Raw genomic sequence first — 9,110 nt, 5'->3', positions numbered from 1 at the left:
GTCTGCCGCGCCTCTGGGATTGACCTTGCACGGAGGCAGCTGCGGCCAGCTTGCAGTGAGTGCTGCGTCCTAACCCGCTGCGCCACCAAGGAGGCCCCTCTGGGTCCCTTCAATATGCGACTAAACATTTTCCACTACCGCCGGGGGGTGGCCAAGTAACGGCATCCAGCGTCTCCTACGACTCGCCACCAGGCTGGGGGTTTTAGGAAAACCTCTCAGGACTGTTGGCTTGAGTGGCAGAGGTCTGCAGGTCACTGACTTTATCTGTAATTATCCAGTTAGGCCAGTCTTTGAGTCCAGCCCTCTCCCTGTCAGACAGTCACGAGGTGGGTAGTTGAAGGACTGCTATGTAGGAACACCAGTGAGGGTCAGTGCTCGATGGAGCCCCTGTCCCTCATACGCGGCCAGCTCCATTGTCGTGGTGACAATGGAAGAGGCCAGCAGTGACCACTTACCTTCGCTTTCTGCAGGACGGTGCCTTTGCCAGTGACCATGACCGAAAGAGGCCTGTTTTTGAGGGCTGTTGCAGAGTTGACTGGCGTAGCTTCAGGGGTGGGGGTGGCGGCTTTGGGCTGCTGGTGACAGGAGAGAGGGAGGCTGAGCAGCGGTGATGTGACCCGCTCCCCCAGCCCAGGAGACCCTGCAGGCAGCTCTGAGCATCCGTGAGGCTCTGTGACACTCACGCGGGGGCTGGTGTTGTCCAGATGCGAGGTGTCCACTGTGGTGCCCAGGGTCACCGGTCCTGCCTCCGCCTTCTTCAAGTTGTCCTTCACCTCCACGATGTTGAGCTCAAGGTCCACGCGCCTGCTCTCCTCCACCCTGCACTCCTCATCGATTTCTTTCAGCTTCTGCTCCAGGCTGGCCATGACACCCTTATCTGCAGAGAGAACTAAGCTGCTGCAGGGACAGGTTGCAGCCAGGTCAGGACACCTGGTGGGGAAGGGCCCCATAGTTGGGGTGTCGTGCTGGGGGAAGGCTTGAGTCCCTCCTGGTAAGTTCTTAGCGGGGCTCAGTGACTTTGCCAACCCTAGAGAGTATGAGAATGACCCGGGAGAATGGAGGAGATGTTCCGTCGGGGCCCTGCCGTCCGCTCGGTGTGGCCCTGGGGTTCTCAGGTTGGTTCTGTGGTGCCTGTCCTAGGAGCCCACTGCTAGTGGGCTTCTCTCGAGCACTGGTCCACAACCACCACGAGAGTAGTGGTCAGTCAGCAGCCCTTGTCTGGGTCAGGGAGTATCAGGGGCCACACCGGAAACCTTCATGGGGAAAACAGGTGAGAAAGCATGTGAGGGATGGCCGGGGGTTAGAGTTGGCGAGTTACTTTCTCCTCAGGTGACTGGCCTGCCTAGAATCTACAGGGCTCATTTGCCAGGAGAATGAACTACAGCTGGCCTTTGTGCAGCCTGGGGGAGGGGCTGGGGCTGCAAATCCCTGCCCAGGACCAGCCCCCCAGGGGGGAAAGGAGCTTCTGTCTTGCTACCTCTGCACAGCAGCCGAGCCCAAGCCAGGGCGCATGCTCATAAAGACAAAGCAGATCAGAAGTCGCCGAGGATAGGAAGGCGGGGAGGGAATATCTGTTAATGGATCTGACGACGACTGTGTTCTGAAATCAGTCTGCGTGCAGCACCGAAAGCGCGTGCTGTAAATGGGTCAAAATAGCAAATTCTTTAAGCCCCGCAGGCTTCTCCACAGTGAGCTAAGTGTGCTGTCGGGCAACTTGAATGGTGAAGGAGCTGCTTTGGGCAGGACCTGAGAGGTGAGCTGGCAGGGGGCAACTGATGAAGGGATGAGGGTGACCTGGCAAAGAACCCAGAGCTCGGATTTCTCTGCAAGCGTCTTAGGATGACGCGTTGCAGGCCGGGACCTGTCCCAGGTGGCTTCCTAGCCGGAGCCTGTGCGTGCAAGACCGTGAACCTGACGCTGGCCACGAAGGGCCACGAGGTGGGGCAGGAGTGCACAGCAGTTGTTCTGAGTGAAAACAGATGCCGAAACGTAGAGCTGTTAGAGACTTCCAGCGACCTGCTTCTGTTGACCTCTGTGTAGACAGGATGGGGAGCAGCGTCTGCCCTGGGAGGTGGGGGAGGGGCCTGAGAGGACCCTACCTGTACACCTGGACAGGTTCTCCTTCAGCTCCCGCTTCTCTTTCCGAAGCTGGGCCAGGTTCCCTCGGATCTCTTCCTTCTTCTTCTCGAGCCGCTCCTTCTCCTCGCTGTACCGCTTCACCTCAGCCTCCGTCCGATTCTTGCCAAGTTTGATCTCTACAGAGAGAGGGAAGCCCCCGGGTCAGCCAGGCTGGACTAACAGCTGCCACCAGCCCTGAGGGGCCTGGGCAGAACCCAGGGCGCTGGCAGTGGCACAGGACCAGTCTGGCAGCGACAGCCCATACCATCCTGAGTGACCCGGGGCAAGACCCCTCACCTCTCTGAGCCCGCGTCTGAAAGCAATGGGGCTACCTTCTCTAACAGTCGCAACTCGTGTCGAGCGCTGGTACCTGCAGAGGTGATCTTCAGCCTGTCTTTCACCGGGGGGCTGGCCCCCGCTGGGGTGACAGCTACAGCATCAGGGCAGCTGGGTGAGCAGACTTTCTGCTGTTCAGCCTGGATTTTGGCGGTTGAGATTCTCTGGGACGGCTCCCCACTCGCCCCCTGCATCTGCGTGGGAGGGCAAGCATGACTCAGCGCAGCCCCAGGGAGGTGGGGCTGCCCCCCAGGGGGCGGCCTGTACCTGCAGCTCCGGAGTCTCTGGAGACTTCACCATGGCCTCGTCAGAGCTGGGGCTGTGGACTGTGGGTAGGACTTCCGCTGAGGGGTCCAGGTGTGGCGGCGTGGGGGACGGGGCTCGGGCCAGGGCACCGCCTGCGCCATGCAGGAAGGACTTGACGGGTGTGAGGTCCAGGTACACTCGGTCGGGCTCGCTCTCAGCACCCGCCACAGGGGTGGCTTCCGCCTGCCCAGGAGAGGTGCGTGCTTTCCTCACTGCCTCCCACCCAGCCCTGCCTCCAGCTAGCGGGGCCTTCCTCCTGGGCCTAGGAGGCTGGGGTCAGGCCCCAGGGCCGGGCACCCCTGCACATGCCTCATCTGCAAGGAGACCTGGAGTAGAGGAAGCGGTGGGGGCTCAGTGAGCTCGGCCTGCCGCCCTCAGCACAGGCTCAATGCCAGCCCCCGACCCTGGCACGGAGGGCAGGGTGGACACCCCGGCCGGGGAGGCCAGCCCAGGTACAAAGGTCGAGCTACCGCACCTGAGTCCCCCTGAGGGCCCTGCGGTGGCCTGGACCCCAGGCAGGTGTGGGGTGATCTGACCCTGTGCACGGAGGCCGGGGGTGACACAGGCAGCGAGGTGGGGGGCGGGGGGCAGGCCACTCCCTGCGGTGTCCTTACCACGGCCGTCAGCTCGGACATCTCCACGTCGTCATACAGCAGGTCCTGCTGGGCCGGGCTGGGCAGGCCATCGATGTACATGTTCTGCTCCGAGACCTTTCTCTGCATCAGGCTGGAGACAGCGTGAGGGGTCAGCGTGGGCAGTGGGGGGCGCAGGTGGCGCAGATAGCGGTACACGCCGTCGTCACGAAACCGGTCCCTTTGTTTCGGGGTGTCCTGCTCCACCTCAGAGAGCGCTCGAGTCCCGGCAAAACCAATTCCCTTGCCCTCCCTCCTGGGAGCCTTTTGCCCTCTTCTCGCCCTGACTCCTCCCTTTCGGGGTCTCCGCCAGCGCTTTTCTCACATCTTCACAGGCACCTGCCACTTGGCACAGGAACCAGAGCCATTCAGTGGTGGGGCCTGCTCCCCTACCGCCTTTCAGCCTCGCTGGGGTCCCAGGGAAGGATGCGGGGGACAGAGGGGGGTCAGGAAAGGCGGGGACTCTGGCCCAGGAGCTGGAGCACATCTGAACGGAACCAAAGTGGCCACGGGCCTGGCTCCCAGCAGGGGGCCCTGGGCCTTCGGCTGAGGAGCAGGTCGTAGCCGAGTTCCCGGTCTCAGCTGGGGCCCAGGAACCGGAGGGCGTACACAGGACTCACAGCAGAGAGTTCTTTGCCGCGCTGACGATGCAGGAGACCCTGTCCGCGTCCACGTAGTCGTAGGTGAACTCCTCCGGGTCTGTCTTGCAGCCCGACTCGGACAGCAGGAGGCCGAGCCAGTGGCCCATTTCCTCAGAAGACTTGGCCTGGAGGAGGACGAGGAGGCAGTGAGCAGCCTGGGAGGAAGCCTTCTCCCTGGGCGCGCCCCGAGATGTCACGTGCGTAACGCCGCTGAGGGCTCCCCGGCCAACCTCCCTCATTTTGCTGGCGCATACAGGTCTCTACTGGAACCCAGATATTTCCTGCCACAGGAAAGAAATTCCTTTGCCCTCCCTCGTGGGACATCTTTGCATCTTCTCACCACAGTGATACTGTGGACATTTGTCCCACGTGATTTTACGGTTGTGTTAGATCAGCGCCTGTGATTCATGAACTAGCCCATGCATGGCCGACCGCCTGGGTCCTGCTAACAAGTAACAGCCTTCGAATTCTGCCTGGCTTCCATAAAGCCAGGCTGCCTCGAACCTACACCAGCTGTCATCCATGTCACACCAAATTCCCACTGAACTTGGTGCCTCACATTTTTCCAAGACCGAATGTGCTCTGATCATGTATCTTGGCTATTTCTACCAGAATGCCAACATGACTTTTTCTCTTACAGAAAACACAGAACCCTAGAGCTGCTACAAGTTCACTTTCACCAGGAAAAGCACCCCACGCCCAGCTCGACCTCCAGTGCACGCTGGGGGGATGGGGGGGAGCTGCCTCACACCCAGCCTGACTTCTAGCTACAGCTACAAGTGTCGCTTCTTGCGAACACTTTACTGCTGGCCACCTCATCTGTGCCTGGCAACCATCACCGCTTCCTAACAGTCTCATTTGTAGCCCCCAGCCACTGGAGGAACACCTCGAAATCCAGTCTGCCCCTCGGGCTGCGTACTCACAGGACTCACCCCTCCCGGCCTTCTCAGTAACCCCACCACCACCGCACCACACACGCACGACCCCAGCACAGGGGCCTTGGAACATTTTCCCAGCACCTGCTCCCCCACGTTGACTCTGGTTGAGTAATTAACTGACTAACATCTCGCTCTCATGCGAGAACACAAACTCTGAGTGGACAGGGACAGGCTTGTCCCTGGGAAGCAGTGGGATTCGGCTTGTAGCCACCAGAGGGCAGTCTTGCGGCGGAATTTGGACACAGACCCCAGATGGAGGGTGGCGAGACATGAACAGAGAGGGTGTGTTCCTGTGCGTTCAAGGGACTCCGGCCGCCCTCCCAGCTCAGGGCCACACACTACATCACTTCTTATTTCTGTCAGTGTGCCGTTACACCAAGCCGCGTGAGGAGTAGGAGAAACAGCACTGCATCACAAGCCTAGCTCTTCAGATCAGCCCTAGGGGCCGGGCTCCATACCACACCACACCTGGTGACACACGAAGGAAGCCAGCCCCACTCTGCACCGTTTTCCGGCGGCTCTGGGGTTATATAAATACTCCTCCCGCCTAAGTACAGGAAGCAGCTCGTTGTCCCGCTCTTATAACTCAATCATCTTGAGGTCAGAAAGCGAATGGAATTTTTTTTTAAATGCAAAAAATCTCAGGCAAAGAAAGCAAAAATAACAAGGGCACAGCTGAATCACCACTGTAGGATCACAGGCCACAGGACGGCAGCAAAGCAGCTGTGACCTCCACGCCCTGCTGTGCCCACCTGACCCGCAACCCCCAGCCGTACCTCCAGCTTGGCCAGCTCTTCGCCGTGGTGGAGGATGCGGAAGGAGTAGAGGTGGTCGGGGCTCGGGTCCGGGACCACCTCGCAGCCCACCAGGCTGACGGGCTGCTGGGCCACCTTGCTCCGGTTCCGGTCCTGGTAGAAGTGCAGGTGACTGTCCCTGACGGAGCACCAGCGGGACTTCCACTGGCTGTTCACCAGCACGTTCAGGTAGCCTGCAGGTAGGGAGAGAGCTGCAGGGGGCCAGGCTGGGGGCTGTCTGGGGCTCCATTACCTCTGGTCCTCCTGAGTCACCCCCAGAATCTCCGTCCCAGCACTTAGCGTGACCTCCTAGAAGCTGTGACTCAGATTTCTGTCTGCCTTTTGAAGGCCACCTAGCTCTGCTAGTTTTGGGGAAAGGGCTGTCCAGAGGGACGCGGTTGTGACTTCCACTTCAGCCTCAAGCCATCCCTGACCACAGAGTGGGAGCTTCCTTCTGCCCCTGCATCCTAACACCCACTGAGACGGCGCGGCTGTGGCCACGGGTGTGAGCCGTCACCCCCGGTCTGGAGAGGCTCCTGTATCCATGGTCTTGGTTCCACCTTCCTGACACCATCTGCCACACTCCCTGAGTATTGACCAAGTGCACATATTTTAAAGACCATGAGGAAGGCAACGATCATCCTTCACTTGGACAAAGCAGCCACATGGAGCGAGACAGACAGGTGAGGCACAAAGCCGCACCTGCAACAAAGGTGAGGAGACTGGGCTGCCAGCTCCCCTGCCCTGGACAGGTCCAAAACCAGCCCTGATGGCGCTGCCCAGCCCGAGCTGCCTTCCTGGAGACAGGCTCTGGCCTGGAGCGCCTTCTGGAGGCGGCCTGGAACCTTACACGACGTCTCGAGGGACCTTTCTGAAGGCTCCAGCGAGGTGGACTTCTTCCTGCCCAGGTTCATGAGGTTGCTCAGTTTGAGGCCAGCAGAAGACTTCTTCTTGACTGTCGAGGAGAAACGAAGAGCTGTCGGCACAGCACACAGCCCACTGACGCCCCCTCCCCACGCACGCCCCCGCGGGCCAGCGAGGGGCCACCTCCTTCTCAGAAAATAGGTCAGCACGTAGATTCCGTATGGACTGTGTCGAAATAGGGTCAGCAGTCCAGAAGATGAAAGGACCTGCTTCCTCCAGCAATGCACGCGATTAACTTCGATTTGATTATCCTGGTTGCTGGGCCCTCAGCTGCAGGATTTCTCAGGCAAGTTAGAATCAGCTGTCAAAGCCGGGCTGAGCCGGTTCTCTGGCCTGGGATCCCGCCCCCTCCTGCCCGGGGCTGAGAGCCAGGGGTGCATACCATCTTTGGTCTCGGGGACCTCCAGGTGGCCATCCACAGAGCTGCCATAGTCCAAGCCCGACAGGCACTTCTCCGTTATGTCTGCCTGCAGAGGAGAGAAAGTGGGGCCTCGCGTGACCCAGAGACCACAGGGCTGTAAACTGGGGCCAGAGATTCAGCGTGAGTCCAGGTCCAGGCTTCCCTCCCGGGCTCTCGGGGGACCTGCCTGGTGAGGGTCTCTGCCCCTTCCCGAGCGCCTTCCCCAGCTGCAGGCGCATAACCTCATGTGCAGGCGCCTCGCACATGGGAAGGGAGCCAGCCAGCCCCTGTGGCATCGGAGCTGGCATCCCCACTGCAGCTGATGGCTAAGCTGGCATGACCCACACCCAGAGCGGCCTGGAGGCCGGAGAGATGAGCCTTGTCCACAAGGTCGGCTCACGGCCCCAGCCATGGCCCCAGTCGTGGCGTGCATACGCTCCAGCCCCTCTGGGCCTCGCCCAGAATGGGGAGTGGGGAAGCTAGCCCGCTCTGCACCCCCAGGGAGCGAGAGGCGGCCGCTGGAAGAGCATGTTGGCTGCTGTGACCATGTGGAGAGCTCAACACACCCGTCAAGCTGTTTCTGGAGAACCCCTACGGCAGAAAACAAGTGGAGGGGCTCCCCACCGGCAGACCAGCCAGAGGCAGAGACCAGGATGGCTGGCCTTGGGTAGAGCTGTTTCCCACCCCAATGGGAAGAAGCCCCAGTTGACTTGTCTTTTGTCTCATCTGTGACCGAGGGATGGACGAGACAGTCCTCCTGGAAGGGCTGTGGGTGTTCCTTCACGGGGCATGCCCTGTGCCTCTGCAAAGGACAGACGGCCTCCCCCGGCTTCCCTGTTGGAGGTGGGGGACCCCAAGTGGAGGGGCAATGACCCTCTAGCTCTCAGGAGCAAGCCTACCTGCTTGCTACCTCTCAGGGCACCTACCTGCCGACACCCAGGGACGTGAACAGTGACCCAGGGGTGGGGGCCCGCCCCTCGCCGGCACCCAGCCCACCTCCCTCGGCTTTGACCCCAAGCAGTGGCCCACGACCCCATGCAAGTGAGCTCTCTCGGGGCGGGGCCAGCATTGAGATCATTTCCATTGTCCAGCACTGGGGCCGGACAAGCAAGTCTCCTCCTTTAGGAGGGGAGGATACTACTTCTGGCCCTCTAAGGCTTCCCTAGAGTAAGGTCTGTATCAATTTCATGAATTTCCCCACCAAGCTGAAGTGCCTGCCCAGACACCAGGGTGGCATATTTCTTACTAATCTGGGCCGAAATGCACACATAAAGCTCCCCAATCCGCACTTAATTTTTATGGGGAAGAAATAGAACAGTTTCCTTTCCGGGCCAGGCAGAGACCTACTTTCTGGCAGTTCAGGCGCAGGACATCTGGGGTGTACTGGTTCCCCTCGGACGCTCCTTCCGAAGGCAGGCCACTCACCTCCTGGATGACCTGGAGGAAGAGGATGGCAGTTAGCGGGGGCCTCAGGTCAGGAGGGAGGCGGAGGCCCAAGGAGCAGTCTCCCCCGCCGGCCCACATGTGGCCGGGACCCAGCAGCGGGCTGCAGTGCATGCCTGGCACCTTGCTCAGCAACTCCCCTTCCCTGGCATATACCCTGGGGCCACAGGTGGCAGTCGGACGCAGAGGCCCAGGAACACAGGTGGGGCTGATTGAACAGATTGCAGCTGGCCCGGCGTCCTTCCCAGCCAGGCCCACCAGCCAGCATGAGCGCACAGCCGGAGAGCCGGCGACTTCCAGCCAGGTGCCCTCTGCGCCCACTGGAGTGGGCGGAAAAGGGTTTCTGTGAAGCCGGAGAGGGGCTGTGCCTTCTGGAAGCATTTTTTGTCTTTGAGACCCCAGCAAGGCTGTGGGGGCCAGGGGTCTTTGGAAGAGGGCATGAGAGTTGGCAGGGGCAAGCTGGGGGTCTGGGGATGGACAGGTGGGTTTGAGCAGCCGGGGAACAATTAGGAACTGGGAGCAGGTGTGGAGTACGTGCGTGCACACATGTGCACACACGCAAGTGTCTGTATGTGCAA

The 9,110-nt window shown here is 60.5% G+C and overlaps 1 protein-coding gene across 3 annotated transcripts in view; it reads right to left on the bottom strand.

Annotated features, from left to right (window-relative positions):
- The window catches only part of AFAP1L2 (actin filament associated protein 1-like 2), a 77,790-nt gene that overhangs the window by 2,653 nt on the left and 66,027 nt on the right, over nucleotides 1-9,110 (bottom strand). For all 3 annotated transcript variants that reach the window (XM_012723786.1, XM_012723785.1, XM_012723783.1), the window contains 11 exons: nucleotides 8,437-8,526; nucleotides 7,072-7,156; nucleotides 6,616-6,720; nucleotides 5,748-5,959; nucleotides 4,013-4,158; nucleotides 3,375-3,486; nucleotides 2,722-2,943; nucleotides 2,489-2,648; nucleotides 2,100-2,255; nucleotides 684-877; nucleotides 456-575 (listed from right to left, as the gene is read on the bottom strand). In XM_012723786.1, coding sequence (XP_012579240.1) covers nucleotides 456-575; nucleotides 684-877; nucleotides 2,100-2,255; nucleotides 2,489-2,648; nucleotides 2,722-2,943; nucleotides 3,375-3,486; nucleotides 4,013-4,158; nucleotides 5,748-5,959; nucleotides 6,616-6,720; nucleotides 7,072-7,156; nucleotides 8,437-8,526 — 1,602 coding nt within the window. The remainder of the gene's footprint in view (nucleotides 1-455; nucleotides 576-683; nucleotides 878-2,099; nucleotides 2,256-2,488; nucleotides 2,649-2,721; nucleotides 2,944-3,374; nucleotides 3,487-4,012; nucleotides 4,159-5,747; nucleotides 5,960-6,615; nucleotides 6,721-7,071; nucleotides 7,157-8,436; nucleotides 8,527-9,110) is intronic.

Source organism: Condylura cristata, unplaced genomic scaffold (genome assembly GCF_000260355.1).
Source record: "Condylura cristata isolate star-nosed mole 26May11 unplaced genomic scaffold, ConCri1.0 scaffold00011, whole genome shotgun sequence".
In the NCBI taxonomy this organism is placed as follows: Eukaryota; Metazoa; Chordata; class Mammalia; order Eulipotyphla; family Talpidae; genus Condylura; species Condylura cristata.
Note: the sequence above shows the minus strand (reverse complement) of the source record. Positions and strands in the feature narration are given on the sequence as shown.